The sequence below is a fragment of the Aspergillus heteromorphus genome, assembly GCF_003184545.1.
Source record: "Aspergillus heteromorphus CBS 117.55 chromosome Unknown BO70scaffold_20, whole genome shotgun sequence".
Taxonomy (NCBI): Eukaryota; Fungi; Ascomycota; class Eurotiomycetes; order Eurotiales; family Aspergillaceae; genus Aspergillus; species Aspergillus heteromorphus.
The window spans coordinates 204,271-223,782 of record NW_020290425.1 but is presented as its reverse complement, the minus strand read 5'-3'; the positions used below and the strand labels follow the sequence as shown (position 1 = coordinate 223,782).

General features: G+C 52.4%; 7 protein-coding genes across 7 annotated transcripts; 4 read left to right on the top strand and 3 right to left on the bottom strand.

Moving 5' to 3' along the window:
• Positions 1 to 852: 852 nt before the first annotated feature.
• On the top strand, positions 853 to 2,594 carry BO70DRAFT_411225 (casein kinase I; the record flags this gene model as incomplete). The annotated part of the gene is made up of 5 exons (XM_025547275.1): positions 853 to 981; positions 1,041 to 1,110; positions 1,169 to 1,317; positions 1,377 to 1,782; positions 1,847 to 2,594. The coding sequence occupies 5 exons, from the start codon at positions 853 to 855 to the stop codon at positions 2,425 to 2,427; spliced, it is 1,335 nt and encodes a 444-aa protein (XP_025397582.1). The 3' UTR covers positions 2,428 to 2,594.
• A 562-nt stretch (positions 2,595 to 3,156) lies between these two features.
• BO70DRAFT_91972 (uncharacterized protein) lies at positions 3,157 to 3,951 on the top strand. Its single transcript, XM_025548841.1, has one exon. It carries the CDS (start codon positions 3,274 to 3,276, stop codon positions 3,805 to 3,807), a length of 534 nt encoding a protein of 177 aa, XP_025397581.1. The 5' UTR covers positions 3,157 to 3,273; the 3' UTR covers positions 3,808 to 3,951.
• A 326-nt stretch (positions 3,952 to 4,277) lies between these two features.
• BO70DRAFT_363789 (uncharacterized protein) lies at positions 4,278 to 4,717 on the top strand. Its single transcript, XM_025543654.1, has one exon. The coding sequence runs from the start codon at positions 4,292 to 4,294 to the stop codon at positions 4,475 to 4,477; it is 186 nt and encodes a 61-aa protein (XP_025397580.1). The 5' UTR covers positions 4,278 to 4,291; the 3' UTR covers positions 4,478 to 4,717.
• A 3,497-nt stretch (positions 4,718 to 8,214) lies between these two features.
• On the bottom strand, positions 8,215 to 9,223 carry BO70DRAFT_92035 (uncharacterized protein). The gene has a single exon (XM_025548842.1). It carries the CDS (start codon positions 9,115 to 9,117, stop codon positions 8,527 to 8,529), a length of 591 nt encoding a protein of 196 aa, XP_025397579.1. The 5' UTR covers positions 9,118 to 9,223; the 3' UTR covers positions 8,215 to 8,526.
• Positions 9,224 to 9,535: 312 nt separating this feature from the next.
• On the top strand, positions 9,536 to 13,839 carry BO70DRAFT_430707 (regulator of G-protein signaling domain-containing protein; the record flags this gene model as incomplete). Its single annotated transcript, XM_025548179.1, has 2 exons — positions 9,536 to 9,932; positions 12,606 to 13,839. The coding sequence occupies exons 1-2, from the start codon at positions 9,880 to 9,882 to the stop codon at positions 13,837 to 13,839; spliced, it is 1,287 nt and encodes a 428-aa protein (XP_025397578.1). The 5' UTR covers positions 9,536 to 9,879.
• Positions 13,840 to 14,527: 688 nt separating this feature from the next.
• Positions 14,528 to 16,902, bottom strand: BO70DRAFT_91818 (RUS1 family protein). The gene is made up of 7 exons (XM_025548840.1): positions 16,595 to 16,902; positions 16,389 to 16,504; positions 16,321 to 16,333; positions 16,188 to 16,251; positions 15,666 to 16,123; positions 14,611 to 15,608; positions 14,528 to 14,556 (listed from the first exon to the last, which is right to left on the bottom strand). The coding sequence occupies exons 1-6, from the start codon at positions 16,748 to 16,750 to the stop codon at positions 14,739 to 14,741; spliced, it is 1,677 nt and encodes a 558-aa protein (XP_025397577.1). The 5' UTR covers positions 16,751 to 16,902; the 3' UTR covers positions 14,528 to 14,556; positions 14,611 to 14,738.
• Positions 16,903 to 17,202: 300 nt separating this feature from the next.
• On the bottom strand, positions 17,203 to 18,338 carry BO70DRAFT_340025 (alpha-ketoglutarate dehydrogenase subunit KGD4). Its single transcript, XM_025541270.1, has 2 exons — positions 17,869 to 18,338; positions 17,203 to 17,804 (listed from the first exon to the last, which is right to left on the bottom strand). Exons 1-2 carry the CDS (start codon positions 17,942 to 17,944, stop codon positions 17,521 to 17,523), a joined length of 360 nt encoding a protein of 119 aa, XP_025397576.1. The 5' UTR covers positions 17,945 to 18,338; the 3' UTR covers positions 17,203 to 17,520.
• Between the last annotated feature and the right edge of the window lie 1,174 nt (positions 18,339 to 19,512).

Genomic DNA, 19,512 nt, shown 5'->3' with positions numbered 1-19,512 from the left:
TCTCCGCCTCATTTTTTCCTTTTTTCCCTTTTCCCTCTTTTCCCTCCTTCCCCCATAGGCAGACCGTAGCAGTTGTAGTTCATGCCACCACTGGCGTGTTCACTGCTCACCTAGGTCCCCTCTACTCCATCGCCTATTCTCCATCCCTCCTCTCTTCTTTCCCTTCTTCCCTCCCTCTTCCTCCCCTTCTTCGGCACCTCAATTCTATCTACACCACTGCTTGCCCAGTGCGTTCTGTCGTACTGCCACGCGGTTGGTTAGTAGTAGGGGAATTTTCTTTCCTTGCCCCCCTTCCTCTTTAGTTTCTTTTCCTAAAATCGACTTTTTTTTTTACGATTCCTCGTCCCCTTTCCAACGAGCGCACCCTTAACTGTCAGCCTGCAGCCCCTCAGAGCTGTCGCCCCCTCCACCACACCCCCCCCCCCCCCGGAATACCTTGTTCTTCCCTCCCCGTCACCCTCCTTGCCAACGCTGTCCTAAGGGTGCACCCTCCTGTCCCCCCCTCTCAAATTTACCGGTGCGATTGTTCGACCGCCCGTCTCCTCTCGCTGTCTGCGGCCTCCGATTCGTGGTCCGTCTCGAGTTCCGTGATATCTGCACGCCGGGGTTCATTTTCATGAATGGTTCAGATTGACGACCATCTGGCTTCCTGTGAGACTCCAGTCGCCTCTCCCTTCCCCTCCCCAGCGACTACTTGTACCACACCCTTCATCGTTAGTTCCTCCCAATTGACGCTTCCGATCGATCTGTCAGGCTAGTCTCACGTGTAAACGCCGTTGACCGAGTCCCCTGTCCTTCCTCCCCCTTGTCGACACCGCGGTTTCTCGACATCTCCCTCCGACCTCCGCAGCGATGGCGTCCTCTTCCTCAAATGTCGTGGGTGTCCACTACCGAGTAGGCAAGAAGATTGGTGAAGGGTCGTTCGGTGTGATCTTCGAGGGTACGAATCTGTTGAACAACCAACAGGTGGCGATCAAATTTGTACGTGGCAGGCACTCGGGGCGGGAACGGTGGATGGTTCGCCGTGCTAATGATACCAGGAACCTCGCAAGAGTGATGCCCCCCAGCTTCGTGATGAGTATCGAACATACAAGATCTTGGTCGGATGCCGTAAGTTTTCAACGTCACGGCGATCGGATAAAGGGTCAGGTGGACTGACTGATAGCAGCTGGCATTCCCAATGTCTACTACTTTGGCCAGGAGGGTCTTCACAACATCCTGGTCATCGACTTGCTCGGCCCTAGTCTGGAGGATCTCTTCGATCACTGCAACCGCCGGTTTTCGACCAAGACCGTTGTCATGGTCGCCAAGCAGATGGTGCGTACCCTGACCATTGATTGATTGAAGTCCGACATCGTTTCTAACTCCCTTGAAAGCTGTCCCGAGTCCAAACGATCCACGAGAAAAACCTGATCTACCGTGACATCAAGCCCGACAACTTCCTCATCGGCCGTCCCAACACCAAGGCTGCCAACGTGATTCATGTGGTTGATTTCGGAATGGCCAAGCAATACAGAGACCCCAAGACGAAGCAGCATATCCCTTATCGTGAGCGGAAGTCGCTGTCCGGCACAGCCCGCTACATGAGTATCAACACCCATCTCGGTCGTGAACAATCGCGACGTGATGACCTCGAGGCTCTGGGTCACGTTTTCCTCTATTTCCTGAGAGGTGGCCTCCCCTGGCAGGGTCTCAAGGCTGCGACCAACAAGCAAAAGTACGAAAAAATCGGAGAAAAGAAGCAGACCACCGCGATCAAGGATCTTTGCGACGGATTCCCAGGTATATCCCTACTGCCCCGTTTTGCGTGCCCGGTGGGCAGGGAAAGCTAACCCGATGGGTCTAGAAGAATTCACGAAATACCTGACGTACGTGCGCAACCTTGGTTTCGAGGACACTCCCGACTATGATTATCTCCGGGACCTCTTGACCCAGGCTCTCAAGAACGGCGGGGACGTCGAGGACGGCGAGTACGACTGGATGAAGCTCAACAACGGACGGGGGTGGGAGTACAAGTCGTACTCGTCCCAGCAACACCTTCACAACAACGCCCTCCCCAACTCGTCTGCCCGTGAACTCCACGCCCAGCAGCTCCGCGGCAGCCGGCCCGGCGTGACGGCCGACCGTTTAAACGCCGCGCAGCCCCCGCCTCCGTCTCCGGCGAAACCCGGAGCTGGGAAGACGCGCGATCGGCCAAGCGTCTCCGGAGGGATGCAGCCCAAGCGCCAGAGCGGGGGTCTGGATGCCACGCCGGCGGCATCGACTCAGGCGCAGTTCCAGAACTCGAACGCAAACATTCCCGGCGGCATGGGAAGCCCCGTCAACGCGACGAAGAACAGCCAACAGGGCCAGGCCGCTCCGGGCACCAATGAGCCGCAGCCCAGTTTCGTCCAGAAAGTGATGAAGGCGCTCTGCTGCGGTAGGTGATCTGCCTCGATGCCGACGTGTCACGCCTCCCTTACTCATGCGGGTTTCCAGGTTGATGCGAGGCTGAACATGGAATCTTTGTAATTCTACATAATATCCTGGTCATGTTCGCTTCTCGACTTTCTTTCGTTATTTCTTGTCTTCAACATACTTGGGAGGTTTGAAAGGCAGCATGCGATTATACTTGTGTTATAAACCGGGAACTTCTTTCTCCCCAACCCGTTGTATCGTACGTGTTCGGCATCGCCGACGCTGCTGCTGGCAGGTGAACACGGTGTGGTGGACTTTGGGGGGATGGGCGCGCGTGGGATATATTGTTCTTTTCCTTTTGTGTCATCCATCATCCGGAGCGCCTGGCTGCATTACCCGCCGGCTCTCGCGATCGATCTCTCTCCTCGGCCCCCAAGGCCCCCGCGACTGCTCTCGACGATAGAACGACCCTCATCCGTCTCGCCCTCGCCCCCTCGAACAACACTCTTTTTGATGGTGCTACGGCTCGGAACGGCGACCCTGATCGGTCCCCCTCCCCGCGTGTGTCTCTCAGTTGCTTTTGCTTTCCTCTCATCCTCCTTCTATTTCCTTCGTCCCGCATTCCCGGCACGAGCCATTTAATACTAGAGTTGCGTCTTGTGTGCCAGAGTACATGATCAGTGCCTCGATCCCCCTCCGTTTCCTCCTCGACCTTCTTCCTTCTCTCCCCTTCCCCCTCCCGCGCGCCGGGTCTCTGTGGCTGGTCTTTCGATGGTAATTTTAATGATGTGTGGCAGAAGGGCGTTTGGCATTTGGTGGAAGTCCTCGCGTGTCGTCCGGGCAGACACTGATTTACACAGCATTTTTAGCATCTAAATGTTTGAATATGCGCCCCGTGGAATGCGTGTGCGGGACCCAAGAGTCCATCGGTCAAGGAGTTCATGCGATAGCGGCCTGTGGCTGTTTGTTTGTTTGTTTGTTTTTCCCCATCATCATCATCATCATCATCATCATCCCCGTGATTGTCTGTTTGTCTCTCTTCTTTTCTTTTTCTTTCCTCCAATTCCATTCCGTCGTGTTTGCAGGGGATCATTCGGATGTAGCCGTGTGTTCTGTTGGATTTGTACTCGTTTCTCTTGTGCTCATTGCCGTTGTCAGTTTCAAAAACAGTTGATTCACCAGATGCGCCTGGGTGTTCTTTTTTTCTCCTTCTCCTTGCGCTATTTCTTTCCTCGGCATGGTATCCAGGTGCTTGCAGCTGTTCTCTGGGTCGGGTGGGCAGTAACGAGAGACCCTGTTTCTTCATATACGATACGCTTCGCGTTCGGGAGTCTACCACCTTACAACCGCCACAACAAACGCAATAACGACGACATGCTACAGCTGTACTATATATCGTTCGTGTGGTAGACTCGGGGGCAGGCTGTGATGTGACGGTCTCATGTTCTCGGACGTTTTGGTTGGCGGGGGCTGAAGCTGTTTGTTGACGGCGATAGAAATGCGTAGAGTAATCCGGCCAAGAGTCCTACTTAGCTAGGATTATACACACCATCCTACCACCTCATCCTTCTGCCGTTGTACCTTACCTTGCCTACTCAAGTACTACTAGAGAGGTCCTTTGTGCCACCTACCTACTTACCTAGCTTAGTTCCTCCAGCTGTCAAGAGCAAACAAGCTCCAATACGAACCGCCTACCAATCAACATCCCAACCCACCTGCCACCGACGTGATCGGTACCACCAGTCCGCAGGCCGCAGTCCGCAGTAGTAAAGGAAGTAGATAGGGCAGACTGCCTTCCTTCCTTCCCTTCCATCCATCCCTCGGAATCCGTGTAAGGTTCTCCCAGGGGGGGTCCGGGGTTTCCCCCAGCAAACCACCCACTCCTTCGCCATCCATGGGCCATGCATTAATTAGACTTTGCCGAACAGAGGGCCCTGCATCCCTCCCTCCCTCCCATCCCCATCCCCATCCCCATCCTAATCCCTTCATCCCTGCCTGTCAGCCCGAACGCCACGACCGCTTCCCAACCTCCCCTCCCCACAAGGATGCGTCGAACCACACGGCTCCATCCATCCATTAGAATCATGCGAGGCAAATGCACTATCTAGTTAGTCTGCCGCTGCTAGTAGCTGGCTGTCTGTGTGGCTCTGGTGGCCCGGGATGATGATCAAGAGGGATCCGAGCGCTAGGTATCTACATAGAACGGGTGGTCTTGTCTTGGTGGTGGCTGTTTATCCTGGGGTTGGGGTATGTACGGAGTACGGAGCACATCGTAGAAGTGTAAGTAGCTACTATGGAGTGTGGCGTGATGGGATGGGAGGGGATAGACCCTTGTGGGCTGGGCTGGGCTGGGCTGGGCTGTCTGGATGACTGAGTGGGTATCTGTGATGGATCATCCAGCTTCTTTCTTTGAGTCAGGAGATTGCAGGGACAGGTTGTCTGCGATAGAGTAGGTTCTACAGAGTACTCGTAGTATAATGTGATAGTGATGGATGGGTTGATGATGCTGGGTCATTCCATCGGTGCATGAAAATGGATGTATAATGCCGGGGTACTATCATAGCAGGTACGATGTATACTTCTGTGCAAAGTAGGTGTATGATGTATATAACAGGTGGATATTGGGTGTTGTTAGAGTGCGGAGTAGGCTAAGTAAAGTATAGTATCTACTAACTATGTAGGGCTGGCTTGTGGTTGATGCTGTCATATTGCAGGGCAGAGATAGAAGGGTTGCGTGATGGTGATGATCGGACTGGGGTAGTACATAATACAAGTACGACTGACTGTCTGGAGATCGATCAATCCACGGGATCATCTGCAGTCAACTGTATGGTACTTTGAAATAGTTAACTAGCCCTCTGCTAATTGCTCATCACCACCACCACCACCACAACAAAGCACGAGCGAATAGCAAAGATAGCATCATCTCAACCCCCCCCTCCCCCCCAAAAACGATCATCCGACCTCCGGGCTCCACCCCGGGTCTAGACCCAATTTAGGATGGACCACTCCTGGCCCGGAAATCGAATCGGAGCCCATGTTGTTTCAGATGAACGGAGCCAGCCAGACATCATGCCACTTCGTCATCTTCTTAGCTCTTTTTTTTTCTGTCTTTCTCTTTCTTCACTGTCAATCCCTTCGTCATAGTAATTGAGTCATTGGGCACCCCCCCCTCCTTCCTCTTCCCCCCCCCGAAGCACTAAGTCCGGACCACCATCACCGTTTGGGATGCATATCATACCTTGTAGATAGGTACTAGATATCACCCGTCCGTTATGATGATCCCACCCTCCCTTCCCTTCTAGCTTCTCTGGGGTTCTGCAGAATGGAATCTCTGTTCTGTCTTCCCGCGGCAGTTCCCAATTGTATCTGGCTGCAGCACACCAATAACTACTAGATACTACTAGATACTACTACTTAGTAGTGCTAGCCGTAGTCACCGTGGCTAATCGGGCTGTCTGCTTGGCTGTGAAGTAATTGGTTCACCAACTGTAGACAGCCATTGCTTCGGTGTTTAGGAGGGGCGGCAGTGACAATTGCCGAACGGGGAAATTGTGGATCTGGTCATGGCATTGGCAGCAGTCCGTCAGTCTCAGAGTTCAGAGTTGGTCTCCAGGATAAGACAGCAGCAGTGCTGGCTTGTCCTGTCCATTTTGTCCACTTTGTCCACTCCATCGGGGGCCTCCGCCCTCCGTATATATATCGCCAATGTTATGGGCTAGTGATGCCCGGGGTTGGTCGAGACGGGAGATACTTTATCCTACCTGCCTGTTCCAGCTACAGCATCAACCTACCACCAAGCGCCTGCTTACTGCGTCCTGACTGGCAGGGTACAGTGTGAGTACTTAGGTCCTTTCTATAGCAGGGATGTGCAGCAGACAGCTGCATGAGAGGAATCCCATCCGCGGTGACAGCTGGCCGAAACGTGGCTTCGTGACCGTAAGAATTCTCTCGCGCCTCGCCATTTTGAGGCCGGACACGTGGTCGACCCTCTGCTTGGCAATGGAGACGTCGCGATGGGTCAATTGGGCCTCTTGAATCAATGGAATGACAGTAGCATGGCGGGCAAGAGAGCTGTGCCAAGCTGGAGCTGACAGCTGTAGCTGGGAGAGGTCCTCCTCCTGCATGTCGCTCTTGTTCGCAGAAATCCTACCTACTGTGCACTTATGCATGCACGGTATAGGTAAGTACTAGGTACTAGTAGAGAGCTTCCAGAACGAGAAGTGAGGCGAGTGCGATATCGAAGTCAAGCATCGTTTCTTCCGTAGCTTCAGCACCATTGAGACTGTAGAAGTAATAATAACGCGCCGTGTGTCATTCTCATTACTCCGCCGATGGATAGATACTCCGTATAGATGGATTCCTTGGGCGCTCGGTGTGCGGGCGGAGCCGACAACCTTGTTCGCGCGGACTCCATACGATGATAGGAGACGGCAGATTCGGGCAGATTTTATTGAACTGTTTGAAGTCGAACAGTTGGAGGGAGCGTTAGGTAATCGCCACTAGATAACTAGTTAACTAGTTACAACTTGTGACTTGATAGCAGAACAGATCCATATTCCCAGATAGGCAAGCCACTAGTGCCGGGATTAGTGTAGTACAAACTATTAGCGTGTGCCAGCTTGCCAGCCAAGCTGATAAGGCTCGTTCTTCTTCTCGGGGCCTCTCGGGCGCCTTCGGCACTTGATTCTACCCCCCTTATCACCTACCTAAGCACTAGAATACGGAGAATGCCGGGATGATGTGTAAATCCTAAACAGCCGGATGCGTGGCCGTTCATCGTGGTGGCCTGTTGGGCGCTGACATTTATAGAGTGGCGTCTCGGGAGAAGCTTCCATTATTGATCTAGAATCGACGAAAATTTTTCGTTGGCGACTGACTGATCAGTTGATGTGGCTTTGCTGGGCCTTCTGGAAGGAAGCAGCGATCCGGGTGGCACTCGCAGACCGGTGGAACGGTGGAACACGAACACTGGACAAGAAAGAAAAGGCCCGCGGAAAGTATCAATCAAGTCGGAAAAGAAAATCGTTCTCATTAGTCAACATGACTCAGGCTTGACGATGTCAAAGTCAAAGGATCTGCAAACGGGCAGGCATCACACAGTAGGGCCATGACGTTATTGGGGCTTTGGGATATGGGCTTTGAGGGTGTGGCTTGTCGTCGAACGATGGATGGGAACTTTAAATCCCTCCCAGTCGACAAGAAAACAGATTCAATATCAAGGAATATGCAGTGTACGGAGTACGGTCCCTTCGAGTCTTCGCCTGCCGTGTCACTGTCACTATCACTCCATGGAACCTTCTCTATGGCTTCTCCCGGGCGCTGACGTAGTCTCCATTCCACTGGATACACACAGTACGACCAAAGGGTTGCACATCATACCCGACACGCAAGCCTCTGCTATGTTGCAAACAGAACATCGGCAAAAAAAAAAAAAAAAAAAAAAAAGTGCCCATACCATTCTAGATCTGATGGGGGCATCGCTAATCCGCCACTCGGACTGACACCTAATCGCCCAGCCATCGATCCGAAGGTTTGAACGAGATTATATTACCGCTGCTATTACGGCGTACTATTATTTATGATCAAACAGTACCTATCTACTCCGTACTCCGTACGTACCTGCAGATTAGAGCCTGGAGACTGGGGAGACAGAGAAACTGAGGGGGAATGCCTAACCGAGTCGAGAAAAGAAGAAACAAACCTCGACAGACGCGCCCCGAGAGCCATCTTCTCCACAGTAGTCCACTGCCAGCCTGCCACTAACAAGCTTCATCGACGGTCGCCCGCAAGATAAAGAACGGCCTCACGCCTCGTGAGCACCGCATCCAGCCCGCCAAGACCAAACGGGCAACACGTTGCTCGGCGCCCGCAATCGTGATTGGCCCGTCACTGTGTGGCCCTCCGGTTGGGGGTGCGTGGGTGTACGGACTCGGTGGATGGGGTGGGGCTGTACTACCCACTCCGAGGACCTTCTGGACGGGCTGGACTGGCTGACCTGGCTGGACTCTCCGAGTGGACTGGCTGGACTCCCTCGTCACCCCACTCGCCCCGCCAGCGCTAATGCCACACACACTTGACCCCACGCAAGCCACTGTTCCCTCGGCGTGGCCAGTGGCCACTGACTGGCTAGCCTGTGTACGGGCGGGCCGAATGGAAGCCCCCCTCATCAGTGGAGGCCGCAAGGGTTGGGCTGGTCCGGCTCGCAGTCCCAGTCCCAGGCGCCCTTGCTGTTCGCTGTTCGCTGTTCGATGTTCGATGTTCGAAGTTGAAGTTCCAACGGGGGGCAAATCGGCATTCTTCGAATTTTCTTGGGAGTTTCTTTGGGCCTTCCTTCGTGTTCTGGAAAATGTAAGATAATTTTTTTTTCTCTTTGTTCCTCTCCTGCCCGAGCCGGAGCCGGAGCCCCAGAACGAAAACGGCTGCTATACTCACTAACCTACCGGTAGATGGATCATATCCAATTTTGACACACTGCGACTCCGTACATACACTGTGACACATAGTACTGTGTATCTCGACAGTCCTGCATGTCTGCACTCTGCAGGCCCTTGCAGGTGGGGTTGGGGAACAGCCCCAAGCGGCCAAGCCTCCAACAGAGTCTAAAGTAATAGACAAGGGTCGCGACTGGTGATACCACGGCGTCAAGCAGGCAGTTCCGCCCCCAGGATTGGCCGTTACAGATGGAGAAGGACTCCTACTAGCCTTAAGCCTACGCATGCTAGATACTCCGTATGCCACCTTTCTTTGTCTGTGACTCTGTCAGATACGACTTGGATATCTACTAGATATCTATCTAGACCCCATATTTACGGCGTATTGACATTAATCATGCAGACATGACTGTTGTTACTAGTACTACTGTTTAGAATTGGACTGACCATCGCCAACTGCTCACCCACCCACACGCACCATGCTCGCGGCAGCTGCATTCAAAATCGTTCGAACTCAGAACCATTCTTTTTACGGAGTAGATACATACAGACTGCCGTCACAGACAGCCAGAGACAGACTGTTCTACTCCGTAGTAGATACTCCATAGTATGCTTTTCTTCCCCCCCCCCCCCCCCCCTTGCCTCTAGCAGCTGCACAGCCTACTTGGCGTCCTGTAGATCCTGCACCATCCTGGCCAATCAATGCGGGGTTGGCTGCTCTGCACGACCGCCGTCAGGCCGTCGTGCGCCTTGGAGACTGGAGTTGGATCATTTCATTTATTCATTCAGGATCATGGGGTTTGCAGTAGTCGAGGGGGGGGCTGCCCGGAGACTTGTTCTCCGGGTCCGGATTGGTATACACGACTACCTACGGAGTACTACTCCGTACAAGTACCGTAACGGTGGGAGCGTTGACAGGGATGTGAGGGAAGGCAGGGAGTGGAATTCTTTGTGTCGCCATTCCGGTGCCATGGGCAGCATTCATTCATTTCATTCATTATTCTTCTGCCTTCCCGTTGCAAACTAAAAACCTGCGTCAAGTCTCGCCATGTGTCGGGTGGATGCGCAAACACGTCTGTCTAGAGTCTGGCAGTCGCCCCGGTATGAGCAGGTACCTGCCTGAATACAGAACAGTAGTAATGCATACTTACCTTGCCCGGAGTCCAGACTGACACATAGTACGAGGCCAGTTGCCACCCCAAACCCCTTCGGGCAATCAACTGATCTGAGCTTCGCATGGGATTCCGAACCTCCTTCTCCATACAAAAAGCTGCAAGAGATCCGGTTCCTGGGCGTCTATCTAGCTACTATCTAGCGAGAGCTGCTTCTGTTTCTAATTTTGTCCTTCGGAATCCTGTCAATGCTGTGATATCCCCAACCACATCATCATCATCATCATCATTACTATTGAAACCTGCATACCGACAGACAGACAGACAGACACCCACCTGCTTGCCGCCCTGCAATCTAGCTCCGCTCTCTATCTATCTATCCATCATCTTTCTCAGCCTTGAGCGATTTTTTATCCTCGTTTTCGCTGCGCCGTTGGGTCATATTGACTTTGAACGCGCGTTTTGGCGACCGCCCCTTGCTGCCGGCCTCCTTCTACGGATATTCTGTTGCGGGACGTCGCATTCAATTGATGCATGGTGAGTGAGCAAGCAATCCCTCCATTCTTTCTAGAACCCCGAGTGTTTTTTTTCTTCTTTTTTTTTTTGTTTTTGTTTCTTTTTTTCCCTCCCCCTCTTTTTCGCCTCCGTCATCCTTGTTGTCTTGGCCCTCTTTTGAAAATTTTACCCCCATAGCGCCTATGAGCCTTTTTTTTTTTTTACCCCCTTCTCCCTCACTCTCTGCCCTCGATCGCTCCACTATGCGCTTTCGGACCGCAATTGCAGACCGAGACGGATGTCGTCTTCATAGAGGGACGATCGACGATCGACTGTTCGAGGTCGACATCATAGGATCCATAGTGGTAGTGTCAAAAAGCAAGGCAGATAGAGACCAGAGGGAGAAACCGAGAAACAAGCGCCCGGCTCCACCCCGGCCGGTTTTATTTTCCATTCCTCCAGGGCGAGTGACGGCCGACCACCGGCGCCAGCACGACAGCACGGCCAGCACGGCCGGCCATGACCTGACCTATCTAGCCTCCAGTAGCCTGACCTGACCTGACCCATTTTGGCCTGGCCTGACGACGAGAAGCAAACCCAATGTGATCGCGTTGCTGGGGCTCCACTTGGTCTTTTGGGAATTGGGACGGGGACCTCTGGATTGACTTCATCGACGGAGATCCATCGGCGTCCTGATGAGCCATTCACATCCAGCGACGGAACCCGATTTCCATTGAAAATCCCCACCCGAGGAGGGCTTTCCAGCCTTCCAGCCTTCCAGTCCCAGTGTGTTCGGGTTGCCAGTGTCGCACTATCTGAGGCATGTCCAAGGGGCGGGGTGCATGACGTGATCTTCTGGTTGGGCGAGAAACAAAAGGACGGAGACCACTACCACTTTCCTGCCAGCCGAGCCGCGTAGTTTAAAGAGAAAGAAAGAAAGAAAGAAAAAAACAAAAAAAAAAAAAAAAAAAAAAACTACGGGTGTGACGGATGGCCTGGGGAGTTTTATTCCATGTTCTGTTCGTCTTCCATTTCCGTCCTTCTTCTCTTCTCCCGGGAGGCAAGACGAAAAGAGCAGAAGAAACAAACAAAGAAATCAAAGCGGGACTCTTTCTCTCTTTGGCAATCATCGGTCGAATCGGGGTGGACCCGCCAGAAGGGCATTGAAGATTGGCCAGAGAGGTCCCACCGAGGTCGGCGTGATAGGCGGGGGCGCTTCCTGGCTACGATCGACCGGGAAGTCTCGTCGGCGATGATTCGTGGTTCGTGGGTGGGCAGGCGCTGTTTGTTCCTTGGGTCGTTACTGCCTTTTCCAGCCAACGTGCTGCGATTATGACTGAGTAGAATTTACTACACTGTCACTGGCACCTTCGGAGTGGGTTGTTCCTGTGGACAGTCTCTCAATTCTCTCAGTCTCAGACTTCGCAGTCGACAGTCCCTCGGCCAGGTGTGAAGGGGCCCTGATCGGCAAACGCTCTCCACCACTCGCTGGCCTGCCTTGTTTCTGCCAATTCGATCCTGTCCTCTCTGTGGCGTCATCTGCCCACACAACTTTCTTTCCCTCCTCCTCCCCTGGATTATTGATGTGCATGCTTTAATCTCCCTCCCTCCACTATAACCTTTTTTTCTTCTTTTTATTTTCCCTTATTTTTTTTTTTCTTATTATTATTACCGTTTTCTTCCCCCTCCCCCCCGACGGTTGGAATTCCCCCCCCCCTCCTTCCAGTTCCTTCCCCCCCTCCCCTCCCCTTCCCTCTTGGAACACCGTCTTCCTTAACCCTTCTGGAAAAACCCACGGCTGGCTGGCTTGCCTATCTATCTACTCCCACCTGCCTATCTACTCTTGCCGCGGGAAATCCACTAATCAATCCTTTGTCCATTTCCCCCCCCAAAGCAGATCTCTCACCCTTCACTCACTGAGATCCTCCAACTACCCTGCTGTGATTGCCGCCCACCTTATCGCCAGTCTCGACTTGTCTCTTTCAGTGCCCGCCTCACCTCTCGCCGCACTGTCTCTCGTTCGTCCTAACTAACGAATCTACGCCTGTCGCCCTGAAACACGGCTTCTCGCATCGACGAGCCTGGCCTCTCCGGAAGTGGCTGTCATCCGAGACTCGTGAGCCACCTCCGAATTCTACCCGCCGTGCTGCTCGACACCCCCCGGTAGGGAGCTCGACACTCTGGCGAAACACTGCGTCTACTGTCTCGGTTGCCTACGATTTAAAGGGGACCTTCAGGGTGTCAACTCCTCTTCACCTTATTCCAATAACCGCCGCACGCTGTACGCGATGCTCAAAAAGAAGACCCTACATCCACCCATACTGTTCCGACACCATTCTCCGACCACGACCCCCGAGCTTTCCCCCACGTCTTCCTCGTCGGATAGCGAGTCGGACGAGGACATGGACTCTTCCGGTTCGCGCCCGCTGAGTCTGACCGTCCCCCCCGGTGCTTTCTGTCCCATGCGACCGTCCCTGGACGAGGTGCTAGCGAACACCGCCCCGGCCCCTTACACCCTCAGCGCTTTCATGGCCTACCTCTCGCAGAACCATTGCCTGGAGACCCTCGAGTTCACCATGGAGGCCAAGCGGTACCGCGAGACCTACGACGCCCTGAGCCACCAGCTGAACGAATTGCCCATTGCCACGGAATGCCCCGAATCCCAGCACCTGCGGATGCTCTGGCAGCGACTGTTGACCGCGTACGTCTTCCCCGGATCGCCGCGGGAGATCAATGTTTCCAGCGAGGTGCGGGATGACATCCTGAGACACGCAAATCTCACCTACCCCCCGTGCCCGGAGACCCTGGACGCTGCCGTCAAACTCGTCCATGACCTGATGGACGAGTCAATCTTCCTGCCGTTCCTCAATTCCCATGCTACCTCCGCCCACGTGTTGCCGCTATCAGAGCCCTTGTTTCCAGCGGACGAAGACATCATGATTGTGTCGAACCCCGGGTTTGACGAGCACGCCGCCAATCGGACCCGTTCGAAGGGAAGACGCCCATCCCCCCAGTCTTCGAAAGATATGGGGTCGCCGGTCTCCGCCAGTTCCCCGTCCAGTTACTCCGGCCGCTCGAACTTCTCGTTGAGTGCGATGACTTCAATCGGCAAGGTGGGCCATCGGACTTCCGGCCAAGTCTCCAATGCCAGTGGGGATTCTGGGTCTGGCGCCTTGACCGACGACTCGGGCAGTGTGCAATCGAATGCGAGCACTGGGGAGCCAATGACGCCGCCGACTACACCGCCTTCCAGCGACCCCCATTGCATGCACCTGGCCCACAGCCCGAAGCGCACCGACAACCCCTGGAAGAAGATGGGAATGAAGCTGGGTTTCAAAAAGCGCTCGGGCAACCACGGCTCGATGAACCAGCACTACAAGCTGCCTGGTATGGATGATTGACTGACCGATCGCGGATGTCAAATGGCTGCCTGCGCGGCATAGCCGAATGCCATCTCCCGGCACTTCTACATTCCAATATCTTTTCTCTCCCTCAACCCCCGACTACTTCTATCCTCCCAGGGCAGCCCACAGCGCCCTGATTCTTCACCCTCATCTATTACCGCAACCGGCTGTGGCCGCATGATCCGATCTGCATACCTGATACTGCATATACGATTGATCTTTCGGTTATTGAGCGAACATGTCGCATTGACTCATTGAACACGAGTGGACGGTGTAATGCATGTGCATTCTGATTTCTTCTTTATTACGGTGGAAGCATACATACTGGCGTTCTGTCCTTTTTTTTTTTTTTTTTTCTGTCTCAACGCAAGCGACCAAGCGTGCATCTTTTCCTTTGTCATCACAAAATCATATAGACTGGGTTCAAAATGGGGTTGTTTGGGAGGCTGTTCATCCCGGCGTTGATGTATTCATATTCATTTTCATGTGCCCCGAATGGCGAGCTCGAGTGGACTTTCTTTCTGTTTGAAATGTGTGAGTGTGAGTGTGAGTGTGAGTGTATGCGGTTGTGTTCCCTGCATGATGGCATGGCATGGCGTGTCATGATGCTTTTATCTTCTGTGTTTTACTTACTGTTAGCATAACATTAGCATTAGCATACTCTGTACCGTACTGGTCAAAGATACCCATGGTTTGAATGCTTTTCTACTCTCTCTCTCTCTCAGTCAGTAATATACAGTGTAGAAGATCATCACTGTTAAATCATACAAGGAAAGCAATCGCCTGATTCGCTGGACAACTTTGATTGCACTATTTATCGTACATGCTTCCAATAACCACCACCACCCCTACAACCAACCCCCATATACAGAGAGCTAGACAGACTAACTGACTACCTACAACACAATCCTCCTCCCCGACCTCGTCTCCAAAGCAGCAACACTCGGATCCCACCCCGCATCCACCAAGGAAGCAACATACCGCTCGAACCTCCCGTTCTCGTTCAGGAACTGCAGCGTGCGATCCAGAACATCCACGATGGACTCAAGCATCTCATTCTCGGTGCTAACAGCCGCAGAAGAATGGGAGGAAGATGATGATCTCGAGAGAATGCGCGCAGCAAGCAAGGCATGTGCCCAGGCCTTGAGCTGGGAGTGGGTCGTGCTGGTGTTCTTGAGGAGGATGCGGGCATGCCAGTTGCCGACACGGATGCGTTTACTGGTGGGGCTGAGGTAGAGGATGTAGGATTCTTCGCTGAAGAGGGTGGAGAGATGTGGTAAAGGGATGGGGGTTCGGAGGGATCGGGGGGTTGCGCGGAGTCCTGGGATGAGGGAGGAAGAGGAAGAGGAAAAGGAAGAAGAAGAGGAAGGGGCAAGGAATTGCTGCAGGGAGACGCCTATCTGGCAGGAGCCGAGGGTTTGAGGGGCTGCGGCTGCTTGGGACCAGCGGAGAATGCCGTCGATTTCGAAGATTTTCTCCTGGTTGGCGACTTGGGCGGGGGTTAGGGTTCGCCAGGAGGGTTGGTCGTGGGTGTCGTTTTTCTGGTGCTCGTGGTCGGGGTGGATGGTGAGGAATTGGGAGCTGAGGTCTGGGTCGGAGGCGAGCAGGGTCGAGAAGACGATGTTGGCGCGTTGTCGGTTGAGACTGGTCATTTGGACGGAGCGGACAGCCGCATAGTTCATGCCCAGATGTAGAGCGAGAAGGAACAGGAGGGAGATCCATGTTGCGGCAAAGCCGGTAACATGGGAGACTACGAAGGATCCAACCTGTCTGGGTGAGTTTATGCATTGTGCAGGCGGGACAGAGAGCAGGATCTGGCTTACAAGCATTCCAATGAGTGATATGATGGTCTCTTGCGACGAGTCTTTCTGCAAATGATAATGAGCTGAGTATGGCCATGTTCTCCGTGTTTGAGAGGGAGGAGGACACCGGTGACTTACAGCGTTGACCTCGGCCAGATTTCCCCAGCGGGAGAAATGCGCACTCAGACTCGCCTTGGAACTGCCCCCGGCGACTCCGCACAGAGCTCGTAGGACACCGGCTGTGCTGAGCACGGTGACTCGAGGGGCTCCGGCTGGGATCATGGGCGACAGACAGTCCAGGATCATGGCCAAATCGTTGAACACATCCGCTGCGAGCCGGTACATCTTGCATTCCGGCTCGAGAGCGGTGCCGACCCGGTGGGCGAAGAGAATCGTGGCTACCCGGCCGGAGGAGTCTTGGAGAATGTGTAGCAGTAGGGCCGAGGTGGGAGAGGCACTGGCATTGCCGACTCCGACGCCTGAAGGCTGTTAGTCTGCGGTCCGTGAGACTAAATAGCGCATGAGTTGTGGGTGTGCGCCGACCTTGCAGTACTGCTCTTGACGACAAGAGACCAGCAATGGAGCTGCTGAAGGCTTGGAGTGAGTCCTTCGATGCGTCATGAGATTAGCTATCTACATCGATACCCGATGAAGAGGATGATAGCTGTCAACGTACAAAGATCTGATACCTGCTCGTACGGTCAGTGATGGGGTCTCAGTGCAGGGATTGAGGGAGTGGCCCACGGGACATAATCATCGGTGACACTGTGCGGATACCCAGCCGGTAGGAAGACGTCGATGAGGAAGTCTAGAAGGGTCTTGGGGGACCACGATACTGCTGCCGTGCCAGAGGGGGCATTCTGGGAGGCGGATGATGCGCAGTCAGCTCGAGCTATTATTGAACTGGTGCATCCCAATTGTTGCAATGGTTTGCAGCTTCGAGGACTCACCGCTACGTCCACTCGTCCCCAGCTGTCCCCACGCTTTCCATGGTTGAGATGTGCAGGGCCCGCTGCAGGTGCGGAGTAGATGTACGTCGCTCGAGGATGGTTCACGTCGTCCACCTCAGTGAAGGTGATGGCGTTGTTGGTCCCCGTTAATGTCATAGTCAGAGGTGGTGCGCAATGGGGACTTTTCCGACCCAGATGACGGGAGACGAGGATGACGAAGGATGGAGGAGGAGGAGGAGGAGTCGATGAGGGTTGCGTGGCAGCGGCCGCACGCTAAGGCCGCCGCGGGCACGTGCTTGGCTCTACAGATGGACCTCTTCTACGCGGAACCGGCACATCAATTGATTGGATTGGATTAGACCTCCAACATAACAACAAGCCCCTCGGGAAAGCGAGGTATCCTCTAACATGGACCGTCCAACGGCCAGCAGACTTTTCGATCCAACTGGATCCATCAACTATGCACAGATCTCTTGGCAGATCGGACCGCAAGCAAAGATCCCATAGGTGCCGCGCCCCAAGTACAAACAAGTAAAACCGCTAAGCATGAAAACGAGTAACCACCAGCGCCAGGACCGCGGAGAGAAACAAAGAAGAGGTAGAAAGTTGGGGGGGGGGGGGGGGAGAAAGAAAAAGTCAAGGGCGGAGGAGCTCCTGGTTGGACATTGCCAACAAACGACCCATCACCAGTATGCGACGGTGCTCCCGGCCCCTGGGTTATGTGCCATTCACGTTTGCACGATGCGAGGTGGACCCAGCCCACAGCTCACCGGTCTACCCCCCATGGCGGAAGCCGGGGAGTAACGGCTGCCACGACCCCGGGCCAGGGGCCCGTCCTCCACCTCCACATGGATATAATCGTAAATTGCCAGATTCGTGACCGCTATCGTTGCGTCATCCCTCATTGGATGAAGATTGCAATGGATCTAGGCGAAGAGGCTGGCACCACCGGTCTCAATGGCCTCGATCTCGGCCTCGGTCCAGGGAAGGCGGTGGAATCGGGTGGGGAGCTCGGCACGGTCGAAGAATTCACCCTGCTTGGGCTGAACGGGGCCCAAGGAGGCACCGGCGTTGCGACCGATGCCCTGAGAGAAAGAGGCCCGGCCCAGGGGACCGTGCTGCTGGGCCTTGGAGCGGTAGGCGGCGAAAGAGTCGGGGAGAATTCCCGAAGGCGAGGCGGGGTGAGGACGAGGGCTGTGGTCAACCGACTCTGAAACCATTACTGTTAGACACGAAACCAGTGGATGATGCGTGCAAGGGGTGGAAAGACATACGGGGCACGGAGCGTCTTCCGAGGAACCGGATGAGGGGGGTGCGGGCAGCGTTCCGCAGAGCAAAGGTAGCACGCATTTTGGTGGGAGGTTGCGAAGGAGGGGGGTATAAGGATGGGATTATTTATAAGATCGTGAGAATCGTTTCTCACGAGGGGGGAATTCGAGCGATCCGAAGCGACCGGAAAAGGGCGACTGAAATGGGGATAGGCTGGAGTCGAGTGGAGTGGAGTCGCGGAGTATAAAGCTTGCAGACAGGCAATTCTGCAGGGCAGGCGATTCACACGAATACGATATCTTGGGGGGAGAGAGAATTAAAGACGGTAGCGAAGGCTGGTCTGGGCGAAGAGAGGGGAAATGCTGGCTGGAGGGAAGCTGGAAAGATGGAAGTCGGAGGAGGGAGTGGAGTGGGAGGGGAGGAGAAGAAGAATGGACGGGCGAGGAGCAGAAGGAAAAAGGCGGAAGCGAGAGACAAGGTGTGGGTTTTGATAAGCCGGTGATTCGCGGGTGTCATGGTCATACGGGTTATTAACAGATACGTGTGTACGACTGGTACAGTTGGTACAGTCTGATCTGTACGGGGTACAACCCAGACTGGTACCGTACCTGCTAGATACTCAGCAAGAGTACTGGGTCGCAAAGTACTCCGTACAACTAACTCCCGTCAACTCCTGTCAAGTTGTCACTCAGTCCACCCCGTCCACCCCGTCGCATCATCATGGCATGATCTGAGTCCGGAGTATATTACAGGTAGTAGAGTCCCCTACCGCCCAACGGACCGTCGCCCCCTTCGGGCATCACAATAAAACTGCCATTTTTACACATTCCACGGAATATCTCGAGAAGTATTATTTTTAACTAATTTAATATATTTTTAATCTTAAAATAGCCGGTCGAAGATTAGATATACTATATTCTATAACTAATATATTTAAATAATATATTCTAAATATCTAAATAAAAAAGATTAAGATTTTAAATAATAAATCAGAGTCTAAATTTAATAAAAAACTATTATATATTTTATTATTATTTTTTTTATTTTTAATATCTATCTAATCTATAATATTTAATTCTGTTTAATTTATTAAGATTTCTTATATATTTAAATATAATAATTTAAGTATTTTATTAAGTTCTTTCTTAATTTATTTTAATTAAATTAAAATATAACAACTAGAGTAAGAATATTTTAAATTATGTGATAGAATAACCCAGCTATCGGGATAAAGATCATTAGGATAATATATTATAATAGTTATAAGAGTTATATTATTAAGATAATATATTATAATAATTATAAGAGTTATAAGATTATTAATAATAATTCTATATCTCTTTGATATCTATAAAATATTAATCTCTCTGTAAGAAGTTATTAATTCTTTAAGAATTAGTTTATCTTGTGAATATAGATTATTTTTATTATTATTAAATAAATATATAATATTTTATAATTAATTTCTTATCTAGTCAACAGATTTTTTATTCTGATAAATAAATTCTATTATATTCTAATTCTTTTTTTTTTAACTATCTAAGAAAAATATTATTTATTAAAAATAATAAAAAAATAAAAGTACTTAGTAATTAAATTAATCCAGAATTCTTGCTAAATATTATTTTTATGTGATAGGATCTACTTGT

What these genes read in the sequence shown, in the direction of transcription:
- BO70DRAFT_91972 (XM_025548841.1), top strand. Translation starts at nt 3,274, where the DNA reads ATGTTTGAATATGCGCCCCGTGGAATGCGTGTGCGGGACCCAAGAGTC.
- BO70DRAFT_363789 (XM_025543654.1), top strand. Translation starts at nt 4,292, where the DNA reads ATGGGCCATGCATTAATTAGACTTTGCCGAACAGAGGGCCCTGCATCC.
- BO70DRAFT_92035 (XM_025548842.1), bottom strand. Translation starts at nt 9,117, where the DNA reads ATGCGTAGGCTTAAGGCTAGTAGGAGTCCTTCTCCATCTGTAACGGCC.
- BO70DRAFT_91818 (XM_025548840.1), bottom strand. Translation starts at nt 16,750, where the DNA reads ATGACATTAACGGGGACCAACAACGCCATCACCTTCACTGAGGTGGAC. An exon ending in GTCAAGAGCAGTACTGCAAG is followed by an intron (nt 16,124 to 16,187) that starts GTCGGCGCACAC and finishes AACAGCCTTCAG; the next exon opens with GCGTCGGAGTCGGCAATGCC. An exon ending in TATCACTCATTGGAATGCTT is followed by an intron (nt 15,609 to 15,665) that starts GTAAGCCAGATC and finishes TCACCCAGACAG; the next exon opens with GTTGGATCCTTCGTAGTCTC.
- BO70DRAFT_340025 (XM_025541270.1), bottom strand. Translation starts at nt 17,944, where the DNA reads ATGCGTGCTACCTTTGCTCTGCGGAACGCTGCCCGCACCCCCCTCATC. An exon ending in CGGAAGACGCTCCGTGCCCC is followed by an intron (nt 17,805 to 17,868) that starts GTATGTCTTTCC and finishes TAATGGTTTCAG; the next exon opens with AGTCGGTTGACCACAGCCCT.